General features: G+C 39.6%; 2 protein-coding genes across 11 annotated transcripts in view; both read left to right on the top strand.

Moving 5' to 3' along the window:
* The window catches only part of LOC131233871 (7-deoxyloganetin glucosyltransferase-like), a 40,851-nt gene that overhangs the window by 2,504 nt on the left and 23,687 nt on the right, over positions 1-14,660 (top strand). The gene's annotated exons all lie outside the window — the stretch shown is intronic.
* On the top strand, positions 4,265-8,415 carry LOC131233883 (uncharacterized). 10 transcript variants are annotated; one of them, XR_009165406.1, is made up of 9 exons: positions 4,265-4,507; positions 4,632-4,706; positions 4,793-5,037; positions 5,800-5,968; positions 6,688-6,781; positions 7,464-7,535; positions 7,654-7,797; positions 7,925-7,978; positions 8,154-8,415. XR_009165406.1 is itself a non-coding variant. In XM_058230726.1 (7 exons), the coding sequence occupies exons 4-7, from the start codon at positions 6,764-6,766 to the stop codon at positions 8,388-8,390; spliced, it is 381 nt and encodes a 126-aa protein (XP_058086709.1). In that variant the 5' UTR covers positions 4,265-4,507; positions 4,793-5,037; positions 5,800-5,968; positions 6,688-6,763; the 3' UTR covers positions 8,391-8,415. The 10 variants fall into 10 exon arrangements, 3 of the variants coding, with proteins under 3 accessions (XP_058086709.1, XP_058086702.1, XP_058086718.1); XR_009165407.1 differs by having other exon boundaries at positions 4,793-5,033; positions 7,925-8,415; XR_009165409.1 differs by having other exon boundaries at positions 7,729-7,797; positions 7,925-8,415.

The raw sequence follows: 14,660 nt of genomic DNA, 5'->3' as shown, positions 1-14,660 counted from the left end.
ATCAGGTGACATTATAGTCTTGAACCTGATTCCTTTTGATGTAGATCGCAAGTACATGCCACTCACACAATTTTTCCACTACAAGTGATTCTGCGGTTCGGTGCGCTTCGATCATACACCACTACCTGAATTTCATGAGTACTCTAGAAAATTCGCCTAGATTCTCATAGGAAGCGGCCTCCACCTCCACACCCATATAGGTAAATTTCATCAAGTGTACGCAGCAATTGGGTACACCACCAAATATATGGCTATGGATTCATTAAGAGTTCAAAAACTCATCCTTCTTCATTGCTGCTCGCACTGTACACCATAGAAGGGTCTCATTTACATCAGTGCAATCGTCTACCTCGTGTCTTGTTGTTTACCCATTGAATCTATCTAATAGGATCTCTACTCGTGTAGGTTGGGTTGCCAACACTGGTAGCTCATATATTAGGCTCAGCCTCATTCCCTTCGATGTATCATTGACTAATCTTTTAGATAGTCACTTGGTCAGAGGATTTATGACCTGTAGGCCTTTTATCTCCACCCGTCTTTGCTCCGTCAGGCTTTCTTCCCATACGAATTTGGCCATGTCTTAGTCCCATTGTGGCTAATCATCCTTTCAGATCAGCTAGGGATCATCGTATTGGCAAGTTATTGTCTCACCAACTAACTACTCATAAATGAGCCTCTGCCTAGGCTGATTCCTCCTTTTACTCCTCAATCAAGTCTTTAGCAGTCAGTTACAATATCTTTGATTATTCATATCTCATGCCAAAGCAAACTGAACTCATTTCTAACCTCACAGATTCAACAATTATGACTCCATCAAGTAACAGATACTGAGCATCACTTTTGTTATAATAGTTGTTGTATCACCGGCTCTGAATACAACCAACTTTCTTAACCTTAAATATACTCTTACAATTCAAGAAACTTCACTAGCCCACCATTCAACTAACTAGTGGTAAAGTCAATCGACCTTATTGTATCTGCAATACAAAGAGGCTAGAGTAATCTATCATGCATAGACATATGACAACTAAAATAAAGTATAACTTTCATGTAATCATATCGCAACATTATCATATTATCATATATTCCCTAACACATGAAAGGTTGGCCAATTTATGTGAGACCCGACCCGAGTTCGCATGTGTGTATGTGTGTATAAGTATGCATTCCGTCCACCTTGGTCCCGCGGTCCTACCAGTCAAGTCTCGGTAACCTGTGACCTTTGGATAGTGTTTGCGGTCATTCGTAAGTCCAGTCACGAAAACCCGACTCACATCGAGTTAAGACTTATGCCATTGCGACCGCTTTGTCGTTGCGGTTCCGACGCCATGTCTTGTGCGTCCATCCGGCATGTAGATCATAAATTGTGTGCATTTCATTTTCTTAGCCCTTGATCATGATCATGTGGCCCACCTAGGGGTCGTGTGCATGAATTTCTAAGTAGGTCTCATCTCTTGGCACTACCTCCAACACACACTACCTAGGCCCTATCCCTACACCACCCATCTTCAGAACACCACCCACTAACTTAAAAAGCTTACTAACCCTACAACATTGTTTCTAACTCCCTATTGTTATGATTGCTCTTCTTTATCCAAGGCAAGAGAGAGATGATTGCTTGCCTTGAAATCCCCTTTCTCTCTTTTTACCTCTCATTTTCTCTCTCCCTCTCTCTCTCTCCCTCTCTCTTCTCTTCTTCTCCAGCAATTTTTCACCCATTTTCCAACCCTTCATCCTCCCTTCTACCCCATAATCCAGCCCTTAGTCTAGCATCTTGACCATTAAACCTCTTTCCTTGGAGCTTGAAGACCATCTTGGAGGTGTTTGCTTAAAGACTTTGTAGGCGAGTGTGCATGTAATTGCAAATTCAGATTTCTTTCATTCTTTTACTTGTTTTTCCTTTTTTCTTTCATGTTAAAGCTTGTGGGGCCCATCAAATGATGGTGGTGGCCCTTAAGATTTCATGGATGGGGCTCATAGCCCATCTTACTTGCATGCATGTTTCATGTAAGGGGTCATTCTTCATGAACCCCTACATAGTTTTTTTTCTCTTTGATCAGGGATCTTTAGGTCATCTAGACCCTTGATCCTTAGTGGAGATTGCATCCCCACCATAGATCTTAAGTATAAATCCTATGATCATGTAAATCTTGTATATCTTGTGATAGTGGAATATGTGTGCATGAGTGATGAGGGGAAGGGCCTTAATATGACGGTGACCCTTCCCTTGTGGCCGAATCTTTATTTTTCCTTTGTTGATAAACTTCTTATCATGAGTGTGTGGCCCACCTTGTGGACCACAAATATCCAGACCATCCATGCACTACAAGAAAATAGGCCTTTAGCTACAGTTTTTTTTAGCCTCAGTTGAAAAAATGGAGGCTAAATGTGTCTTTTAGCCTCGGTTGCTAAGGAACTGAGGCTAAAAGTACATCTTTTGTCTCAGTTGTATAGGAACCGAGGTGAAAAGTCTACCTTTTAGCCTCAGTTACATAGGAACCGAGGCGAAAAGTCTACCTTTTAGCCTCAGTTGCACAGGAACCGAGGTGAAAGGTCTACTTTTTAGCCTCAATTGTACGAGGTGAAAGGTCTACTTTTTAGCCTAAATTGCATAGGAACCGAGGCGAAAGGTCTACTTTTTAGCCTCAATTGTATAGAAACCGAGGCAAAAGGTCTACTTTTTAGCCTCCATTGCATAGGAACCGAGGCGAAAGGTTTACTTTTTAGCCTCAGTTGCATAGGAACCGAGGCAAAAGGTCTACTTTTTAACCTCACTTCCATACGAACCAAGGCGAAAGGTCTAATTTTTAGCCTTAGTTGCATAGGAACCTAGGCCAAAAGTCTACATTTTAACCTCATTTGCATAGAAACCGAAGCGAAAGGTCTAATTTTTTATGAATGAGCCACGTTCCGCTAGACATTGCTCCGTCTGATCAAATTGAAACCACCCATTTCATGATCAAATAATGAATGGGCCAGGTTTCAAAAATCACAATGTTCTAGACCGTTCTAGCTCTTTTCTTGGTCCAATTAAATTAGGCAAATTCAATGTGTGGTCCACCTGAGATTTTTGTCTTCTTCATGTTTTGGATATCCAACTAAAATGATCTTTAAAAACGGATGGACGGCGTGGATTTAAGGAATATACATCACAGTGGGATCCACAGTCAGGATCCACCCACCTTGGTGGATCCCAGCCGCGCCTACATTGGCCTTGTTGGTGAATCTCATGTCACGCCTCTCTCGGCGTAGTACAATTCTTCATGGAGAAATACTTTAATACTCTGGCAGAGTGCAATGGATAATACGCATGTACTTAGAAATCACGACATGGCGTATAATTAATTCAAAGTAAACCATCCAAATCAAGGATCCCTATTTAGATATATCATGAACAAAAAAATAAGCTTTTTTGGTAACCTGACCATAAGATTAGTGGACATTTAATGGACAGTTAAAAATGAAAATATCCATTAATCCTATTTTAACGAACAAGTTTCCACGAATCATAGTTTATGATTTCTCAGTGGGATCCACAGTCCATTCGCTTTAGTTTGAGTTAATGTACGCGACCCGTACTGCATGTGTATCAAGTGCCATACTCTGCCAGAGTATCAAATAATTCCCCTCTATGACAAAATTACCCTTGCAGAAGAAGTGGTGCAACCAACCATTTTGGAGGGTGTAAATATCAAATCCCAGAAACTCATATCCCTCCGGAAACGGATTGGCTACTCCCCCTGACACCGGCCAATGGCTGGTGGTCGATGCTCTGTGGGGCCCACAATGATGTATGTATTTCATCCATTCCGTCCATATATTTTTACAGATCATTTTATGGTACGAGACCAAAAATGAGGTATATCCCATTCTCAATTGGACCACATTACAGGAAATAGTGTTGAATGAGTGTTGACCATTAAAAATATTTTGGGGGCCATAAAAGTTTTGGATCAAGCCGATTTTTGTTTTTTCCCTTCATCTGGGCCTGTATGACCTAATCAACAGATTGGATGTCAAATAAACTGTACAGTGGGCCTTAGGAGGATTTTAATGGTGGATATCCAATCACTATTGTTTTCATCTAGTGTGGTCCACTGAGTTTTATATACCTCTCATTTTTGGGATAAAGCCCTAAAATGATCTTTAAAAATGAATGAACATAATGGATGAAACACATAAATCATAGTGGGGCCCACAGAGCACTGACCACCAGCCCAAGGGCCGGTGTCAGGGGGAGTAGCCAATCTGTTCCCTATCCCCCCCTCTTTCTCACATAAACAAAGGATATTATTATATCAGGGCCTACTCCGGCGTGCAGGCTCTGCAATCCTCTCTCTAGAAATTGCAGAGAGCAAAGGAGAGAAAGAAAGAGGATCGAAAACCCTTTGCATTTCAGTGAAATTAGGGTTTCTTTTCCCTTTTCCTCGCATTTCTCTCCGATCTGCTTCAGATTCTTGAAGATTCACAGATCTCTGAAAATACTTCGATCGATCACGAGAATCTGGTAACGTTTTTCTTTAGAATGGTTCCGATCCTTTTTCTTTTGTGTGCATTTTTGTTTGTTTCTGGATTAGGACTAGATTGGAATCAAATCTCTTACATTTCCGTCTCCTGGATCGGATTTGCAGATGTGGAGGGTTTAAATCTCGAGGTTTTGGAGAGAAATTGTTGTTCTGCTCGATCTCTTATTTCTCATCTCCTTTGTGAGTATCGCGTCGCGATTTTGCTGTATCTGAGATTTTTTCGTCCTTTTCATTTTGAATATTTTTTAATTTTTGAATTTTTACAGTGGTTTCATTTGATTTCTGAAAATTGGCGCCGCAACACCGGGCGCAGCAGCGCCACATGGGTGGCCAGATGCATCAGAGCAATGCTGCAGTGGCAGCCGCTCTGTACGATGCGGGGCCTGCGAGCAGTGACACAGGTGATGCGATCATGGCACGGTGGCTCCAGTCCGCAGGGTTGCAGCATCTGGCTTCTCCATTGGCCTCGACTGGGATCGAATATCGCCTCCTTCCCAATCTCCTCGTGTAGGTATAACGCTTCCCCTCATTTTCCTCTTCCTTTTCCCCCCTAGATTTATGGAATTATTGAATTTATTTGGTTTTTAATTTAATTTTCATTGATGGGTTGGTTATGGTTTTGCTGTCATGCTGCATCATTTATGTGATCTGTCTCTTTTTATTTAATTATTTTCTAGAATTATTTGTGTGCTTGATGTTGATGTTGCTATCCTTACTGTTTCATTGCACATTCTTCTGCAATTTGGATTACTATGCTTGCAGATATTCACCTTTCATGATTATAGGACCATTTGAGTGCACTGCTGGTTTTACATGAACTTCAAAATAGGAATTTTGGCTCAATTAGGAATTTGGTAGCAGAATACTCGCTTTAATTGAATCAGAATGTTTATTGTTTGCTGCACATGTCAGAACGTTTTGTAACCAATGTGTTTTGGCATGTACAGGTTGATACACTGTGTGTACTTGGTATCAGTTTGAATTTCATACTTATTGTACCGTTTTGACAATGTGGATATGTGTGATACGGGATGGTATTGTAAGCCATGTTGCTATCCTTGCCGCTTCTAGTTGACAGCATCTACTAGCATTTCTAGCATTGACACAGGTGTTCTACAATTTGAATGATGGGTGGGCATGCCTCTGCTCTACCTGTCATAGCTATAAACCCTTTTAAATTTGATGATGGTTCTAAATTAACCCAGAAACTGGAATATCATTTCTCCTTTTCTAATTTTATTTTATTTATCTTAAATTTGAACATAATTGCTAGGGTTATGGAGCACGATCTGTCGAGGAAAAGCAGAAGCTTTTTAAATTGCTGAGGAACCTGAATTTCAATGGTGAATCGTATTGCTACAGAAACCCCTGAAACTGAACCTGGGCGCGAGCAACTGTATCACTACTTGTCTTTTGGTTGGCTTTGTGGTGGAATTATAGAGGTAATCTCCTCTTCTTACTTTAGCATGCTCAAATTGTATGAAGATTTACCTTCGATTCTTTTGCAATTTCATAATGTCAATTCTTCAAATTAGAAAGGATTTCTAATTAGGCCCAATTTTGGTTTGCAAACATGAAGGGAAATGGCATGTACACCCGTTTTATATATATATATATATATATATATATATATATATATATACAGACATCCTTTCTTCCCGCTTTTGGTCTTGCAATAGTTATATATATATATATATATATATATATATATATAGATATAGATATATATATATATATATATAGACATCCTTTCTTCCCGCTTTTGGTCTTGCAATAGTTCTGAAGTGTACTATTCTATTAACAATGAAGAAAGTAAGGGTATATGGATCAAAAGGATTATACATACCTGCTTCCATATGACAATGCTTATGGTTTCTTAGAAGAAAGTTGAAAAACTCCTGAACTTCCAAATGATAAGAAAATCACAATAGAAGTATTACTATGGGAGTATTTACAATGGTTAGGCTCCTGTATTTTTTATTTTATTTTTTATTTTTTATTTTTTTTAAGGCTCCCATGTCATTGATTTGAGATATTCTAGTAATTTCTTTTCTTGGTGTCTTTTCCCATCCTCGGCTCTCAGTTTGGCTAGTTAGTTAATTCAAGTTACTTTTGTGTGTGTGTGTTTGTGTTTTTATGATAATGCATTCGGGTGGAACAGCATTCATCTGGGAAGAGATTTCAAGAGATCCTGGAAGAAGCAATCATTCACCCACTCAACATCGAAGGCGAGCTATATGTTGGCATTCCTCCCGGTACAACTGAAACTCTTTTTTTTCTCTCCGTTCATGTGCCCATGATTTGTACCCATCATGCACCATCCATGCATATCTGTACAAGTAGCATGTATGCATATAAGCACCATCCACTAATTGCATACATGTGTTCGTAGCAAGGTTTTAGGACTCAGCTGAGTCCCGTGCAATCAAGGTTACAAGTATCATCCGAAATGGGTACGTATTGCTTGATATGTGCTGGTATTGCCCATTAATTATACGGCTGTATCGGCCCAAAACAACCCGATCCAGGTTGCTATATCAGTGATGTACAATACAGTACCTGATACATGGTAAGACCTGATCCGATTTTATATGATGCATCACCCTCAACACAGGGCGAGTTACGACTTGACCTAAGACTGAACAATTTGGTCTATTGTAGTGGGTGCTAGAGTCAATATTTAGAAGGGGACAACCAAATCCTGTTGGGGGAATGGTAACTGTGTTTTTAAACTTAACGCTGCTTTCCCAAAAGATTCTTTTTTATGCTGCTTCCTTCATTTACTTTAAGTTTGTTTCATATGCCATTGTTCTTGTATGTAGAACTGTTCTAATTTGAAGTTTTAACTGCTCATGCAATTATTATTTTTTTAATTTACTTTGAAGACATTACACATTCTCATGTAATATCTACACTATATTAAATGATTCACCTCAGGAGACCATTTCAAAGGAAAGAGACCTGCTTGTTTGCTGCATTTGCCATCGCAAACACGGTGTCTGCATAAAGGTTTGGCTTGCTTAATCATTTGTTTTCTTCTTTAAAATTTTGTAGGTTTGACTCCAAAAATGAGAGGTAGACTTTATGTTGTTTACTTTGCTTCACCCTACCTTCAACTGTCTTGCAGTGTAATCATGATGACTGTCAAACTGCATTTCATCCTACTTGTGCTAAACGTGTTGGCCTGCACATGGATGTAAAGACTGGTGGAGGCAAGTTTTTTCAACACAAGGCTTATTGTGAAAAGCATAGCTTGGATTAGAAAAAGAAGGTCATATCAATTGCTTTTGAAGATTGAAAATCTTATGATGCATTGTCTTTCATAGGATAAAAGCCTTATGTTACAATGCATAAGTTTATTTCCCTTGCCTCATCTTGGTTTTTATCAATTTCTACAGGCTGAGAGTCTGCAACATGGACCTGATGAGGTCCGCCGCATTAAGCAAATCTGGGTCAATGAGAATGTACTATAATCCACATCTTGTCTGTTTTCTCATTCATTAACGGATCCTCCTTTTGGGTTTCCTTTCCAGCACTTTCAACTCTCAATTCTACTCTTTCCTTTCCCTACACACATCCATCTGCATTTCATTTCTTGTTTGAGAGTTTTCATTTCATGTCTTGCAGCTAGCAGGCCTGAGCTACCTGTTGAGGTTGCAAGGCCTGCTACACACAATTCGAATGGAGAATGTTGGTGGAGACAATGATGATGTTGGCCTGGAAGCAACAGAAGATGGATGGGCAGTGTTATCTCAGGGTCCGCCAAGCACGACGGCACCGGTGATGACGGGCGCAACCATGACTTTGTATTATTTGTGGAACCTAATATTGTATAACAGTTTGATTGAGTTAAACTTTAAATAGACTGTTGTTAACTGTTTTGTTGGTATTGTGGCTTTCATGATTGATTGTTTTATGAGTGGATTGAATGAATGGATTAGTAGTTTAAATAAATATTTAAAAAAAATAAAAAAATATTTTTAGCCTCAATTTGTAACTGAGGCTTGAATTTAGCCTTAGTTGTTGATAACCAAGGCTGAAATTCCCATGGCTAAAGGCTTTAGCCTCGGTTGTTGAGAACCGAGGTTGAAAATAGATTTAGCTTCGGTTGAAGGCAATTGAGGCTAAAATTTGGATTTAGTCTCAGTTGAAAACAATGGAGGTTAAAATTTTGATTTAACCTCATTTTGAGAAAATCGAAGCTAAAAAGGTTTTTAGCCTCACTTGAAGAACCGAGGCTATAAAAGTCATTTTAGCCTCGGTTACTAAAACTAAGGCTAAAGCCTTTAGCCACGGGGGTTTCAACCTCAGTTTGGATAACTGAGGCAAAACTAAGGCTAAAGATTTTAGCCTCAATTTTTAAACTTTTTAGCCACAGTTTTGAACAGAGGCTAAAACCCCCTTTTCTTGTAGTGATGGAGGGTGGACGTCTATGATAGTTCACCCTTGGACGTTAGAGCCCCCTAATCCACCTATATGGGGCACATGCAAGGGATATTTTGTAATGGAAAGGGTCTGGATGTTTGTGGGGCCCACTGGGGTGGTCCATACTATGATTTTCTTGGATTAAATCTCCTTTTAAATAGTGTTCATATTTATTTGTTTTCAGTTATATGTTGTTGTCCAGAACTTTCTGGACAGATTTTTAGGTTATCTTGAGGCCAGATTTTTGGACATTTGGAGTGGTGTTTGGTCTTATGTAATATATTTTTCTTAAAGGTGTGGACCCCACCAATAAGCATGCCAAATTTTAGCCCCATCTGACTCCATTTGATTATCCAAAAGGGTGGGCCAAGAGGAGTGGTCAGCCTGATTTTCTGTTGTGCAGTCCAGCAATGTAGACTGTTGTAAACTGAAATTCATAAATTATTTTAATAATGGTAGGCCACTTTTCTGGACTCCATCTTGTTGTATACCTGATGAGGGACCTTGGGTCCAAATTTCAGGAATTTTGGAGGCCCAAAAGCCCACCCATTGGATGGCTCAAATTCAGGCCAGTTACATTCCAGCAATACTTCACACTGGACAGATTGTTTTATTTAAATCAATTAAAATATTTATAGATGTCCAAAAATTCTAAAATTTTGTGGAGGTATGTCCCACTCATGGTAGGACCCATCTACCAAATTTCAGATCCAATGGACCCCTGTGTACACCGTGGCGAGGTCCGGACTGGCCCACTATGTTGGGACATCCTGGTCTGTCCAATTTTTCTGGACAGACTGTTTTGTTTAAATTAATTAAAATACTTAGAAAAATTCAAAAATTCTGAAATTTTGTGGAGGTGTGGCCCACATATGGAAGTATCATTCCACAAAATTTCAGACCTAACGGACATTTTAGTTGGCCGTGGTGTGGCCGGGAGTGGCCCACTAGGCAGGGACTCCCAGGCTGGGGCGTCTAGCCTTGGCTGGCCCTCCAGCCTGCCTTGTGGGCCCACCTAGATGTGTTGTATATCCCACCACATTGTGAGGATCTTAGAGGGAAAAATTTACACCTTTAGTCCCTTAAATGTTGGGCTTAATAAATGCACTTTTGAGGCCCACCACAATTAGATTCAATTGGGTCCATGAATGTAGCTAGTTGTTGAACTTTTTAGGCCCAATTGGGCTGAAACTTTCTAGATAGGCCCATTGAACTCTTGGGCCATTTTTACCATACTATTGTGTTCGGCTAGTGGGTCGGATTACACATGTAGATGGGCCCTTGGTTGCCCACCAAATCAACTTTATACTTGGGCCAGGTTGTAAGCCCAATATTACTTGACTTAGAGCATGACATTTGCTTATGTGGTTTGAGCAATGGGCTACCCACTAGGCCACCACAATATAAAGGATTAGTGGCTTTTATGTTGGGCCTTAACCTTTCCCTTATGGGCCCATAGTGGTATATATGGGTTGGGTTATGTGTATTTCCCTTGGACCCATATTTTGGGTAGGCCTTGGGCCGCCTTTCTAAAGCCCAACGTGAGTGTATGTGGTATGATTGTGGCTGCCCATTTCTTATTTCTAATGTTTCATAGGCCTTGGGCCTTGATCCGTAATCAATTAGAGATGAGCTACCTCTTGAGGACCAATTGTGGTTGGATGTCCACATTGGTGGCCCAAAGGTATGTCCATGAGCTTCTATGAGTGGTTAAAGGCCCACCATAGACCCTTGCTAGGCACGTTTCATCTATTTAGGCCCATACCATTATTCTCTTTAGTCTCGTGGTCTACCCCAGGTAAATGGCCCCCACTAGAGGTTGTATTCCTTATGAGGAATTGCTTAAGTACCTAGACCCTTCATAGTTAGGTAGAGAGTTTATCTTCACCTCATTGGCACCCCTAATCATCTTCATGGCCCACTCTCATAGGCATCATATGCATGCTTGGTTGAGGAATGATTGGCCATAGTTGTGTCATTGTGTAGGACATGTTGGTATCTCCCCGAGGGGTGGAGTTTTCCCCTCTGGAGTAGGATGGATGCTTGGGATTAATGCATGGGTGATTGTGTGATTCATGCATCCAACATTTGCATAGCATGTGGATATCTGCCCTTGCTTCATCAAGGCCTTGCCTCCACAGGAATATTCGTGGATGGCCGTATGTGTGGACACCAAAAATATTAGTTGAGGATACCGGGTGCATAGGATGCCCATGGGTGAAATTCTCAAAACTTTCATGATACTAAGGATCTGCTCCAACGTCATGACCAGGTGGAATACATGAGCGCACGAGGGCCTTATACCGTTGGGCCGCAACTCCCACCGTCATGTAGTCGGTTGGATAAAGGTATGGCCTTACCTGCCTGAAGTGAGGAGGTATTGTTAGGCTGAGTCTGACCAGCTCGTAAATGGGTCTGCTACCGTCAGGCCTTGCTGGTGATTGGCTGTCCACAGGTGGGTAGTGAGGTCTCTTACGCTCGTTTGACTGTGCGAGGTCTGTAGAGCGGCAGTCATTCATCAGTGTAATGGACCCCGGTGATTTTCTTATGATTGGAAATATACTTGACTTGTGGTTTGGATATGAGCACTGGCATTACTTGCATCGCATTAGCATTGGCTATACAAGCCTCTTCATGCATTGCCTTGGTATGGCGTCCAGTACTCATTGCATCATATTCATGATAAGTCTGGGTAAGGCTAGTAATATTCTCATTGATCATGCTTCTCTCCTTGTATCTCTTACTACTCTTCTGTGCACCATTATCACACACTTACACCACCCTCTAAGCTTCTATAAGCTTATGCACGATTGATGTGTGCAGGAGATTCTAGGCAGGCGTTGTAGCAGCAGAGCATGTAGTAAAGTTGAGCATTTGAGGACTCCGGTGTTGCCGACCTTTCTCTCTTTTTCTTTTTATCTCATGTATGTCCTTTTGGACCTTATGGATGATTGTAAAAGTTTAAATTTATAGTGCATTTTTCGATGTGTGCTTTTGTTATTCTCAGATGCACTTACTGAAATCTTGGGTATGCTCACATTAGAAATGATTATACTGTTATGAAAATCCTCATTGTAGGATCCTAGGAACGGAACCTACCTCAGGAGCCGAGAATGGGGTACTACGGTGGCTGTTGCGGCCAGAATCGGCCATTGGGTTCCTTGTGAGTCCAATTACTGAGTCTGGGGCGTGACAATTTATCAATTAGTGATTAGAATTCAATACAATCAATGGATATTTGGCAACTGAATATGGAGGAGAAATGTCAAAATTCATTATCAAGTATCTTGATCGATGGATTGAACAATGAGCTCTATATGTGCATTCGTTTGGCCATTAGATACATTTGTTAATAGTAAAACAACACAGTTCATTACATAAACTTATAGTCTCATATGAATACCAATCTCAAATGTCTAAATCTAGCCTCCAATGAGAATAGAATATAGTCTAAAAATCTCATTGATCCAACAATCATCTTATGAATTCAGACCGCTACCAATATTCTTTCTACCATTCATTTGATGGCTACCAATTTGATCATTAAAACATACAATATGTTTAATTTCAGACACCTTGTCTCAAAGATCTACATGTCAACATAAAACATGTACATATTGATCCATAACATTCAACATATAGTTTCCTTATTCCAAATTTTCAATTTTATATATGTCAACTCATTTATCAAATACTTATTAACTAAACTTATATTCCATGAGTTAAGTGGTTTATCTAAATGCATCCAATTGCACCCCCACAATTTCATATTTAGCTTAAATAGATATATCTATGGCCCACCTGATAAAACCATTAACCAAGAGTTAAGAGAAATCTTTCATAAGAATTTTATTTCTGGCACGTACGTAACGGATTTAGATCTATCTGCCAGTTGACTGTACAATGAATGTTACTCATCCGCATGTGAGCAACTAGCAAACTTATGAGATAGTGACCACACCATCAACCTATTAGGCCCATTTTAGAAGATATTTTGGAAGATTGCATTTTTAAGTTTCTTTCACATTTTTCTTTCCAAAGTTCTCTTTGTTTTTAACCACGTATGGTGGTTTAGAAAGAAGAATTCCTAATATGATGGGAATCCCAACACAAAATCTCATTTTGAAATGCATTTTGGGTTAATCTTTATTGTACATAAATATTGAAATTAGTGTATATCCTACTCAGTATAGTTCAATAGTTTGATTTATTTTCATGTGAATGTTACGTTGGTTTAAGCTATAAGAAAATAAATCACAAATTTTGAAATCTAAAAATAAATGCTCCTTAATGTCATATCATGATTTTGAGAAAATCTACTAAATACAGGCTTTCTTATGAGTGAACAGGACCTGACATTATCCAAGAGGTAGGCACTATAGATTTCTTAGATTTTACTTGTGTGTGATATAATGACATGTCTTTTGGACATAAAAACCATATGTAGGTTATACCTCTAGTACCCAACATAACCTTAGCCCGACCTATCTGACAACTTGAGGATCATACTTTGTGCTAACGAGGGTTACAACGAACCCGACTAATTGTTCAGGAATCTAGGCCTTTTATATGTTTGATAATAGTCTAATCATTCTCATTTATAGATATCAAGATCTAAAGTACTCTAACTATTCTCAGTCGGTGCATACGTTCACTTTTTTACATATGGTCCAAAGAACTTACATAACAAATATCTATAAGATCTTGACCATTAGGTGAGATATGACAACTCTATATTATATGAGTCATGGCCCACAAATCGGGTTGGTGTAGTTTCATTTTGGGCTATTTCAATCAAATAGATGCAACCGTAATTCTTATATAGTTTTTCAAACAAATTTCGATTTCAAAATTGTTGGGATATGGAGTTTGAAAAACTATTTAAATAAAATAAATTTAAATTGAGAAAAAGAGAAAACTTATCGGTTTATACAAGTCGATGCGTGACATGAGTCACTCAGCTTGAAATCGAATTTACTCCCCTCAGACAGCGTCCCAAGTGCAACAGGTTTCCAGAGCAATCAACCTCCTGGATACAATGACTATGACCCGGTCCAAGCGGTGCACTCACTGTACATGGGCTCAAATCACTTTGTAGTCTTAACCCAAACTAGAAAACACTTAAACCGTACTTTTAATATAAAACAAACTTTTTCTTACTTTTTTAAAACAGATGAGAGAAAGTCTATTTATAGACTTTGTGAAGACACCCTTTCACAAAGGGTTGTGACTATTGGGTTTAAACCCAAGTGGTGTGACTCTTAGGCTTCAAAAGATACAACTTTTCAAAATAAAATATGAAAAGATATAACCTTTCAGTGAAAAGACACATCCATAGGGCACATGCGCACTTATGGCCACAATCATGGTTCGTCCCGACGGATATTTTGAAACACTAAATTATTTTAAAATAATTTAAAATACAACACACGTAATTTATATAGCGACTAGCTCCCTACCGCCTCTCTCTCTACTCGTTGAACACGAATTCAGCTGGAAAGCTTGAGCTCAAACTTGGCTCGTACTCGACTCGAACTGGTCCGATCTGATGACCGAGCTGAGTTGAGCTGGAGATGCTACTTCGGTCACCGAGCCAAGCCGAGTTTGAGCTAGGTCTGCCTGGTGACCGAGCCGAGTCAAGTTGAGGCCAGCTCAACTCTATTTGGCTCGATGTACACCCCTAAAGTAAATATTATAATTAAGAATTAT

Source organism: Magnolia sinica, chromosome 2, assembly GCF_029962835.1.
Source record: "Magnolia sinica isolate HGM2019 chromosome 2, MsV1, whole genome shotgun sequence".
NCBI classification, from domain to species: Eukaryota; Viridiplantae; Streptophyta; class Magnoliopsida; order Magnoliales; family Magnoliaceae; genus Magnolia; species Magnolia sinica.
This window is presented reverse-complemented; position numbering and strand designations above follow the sequence as displayed.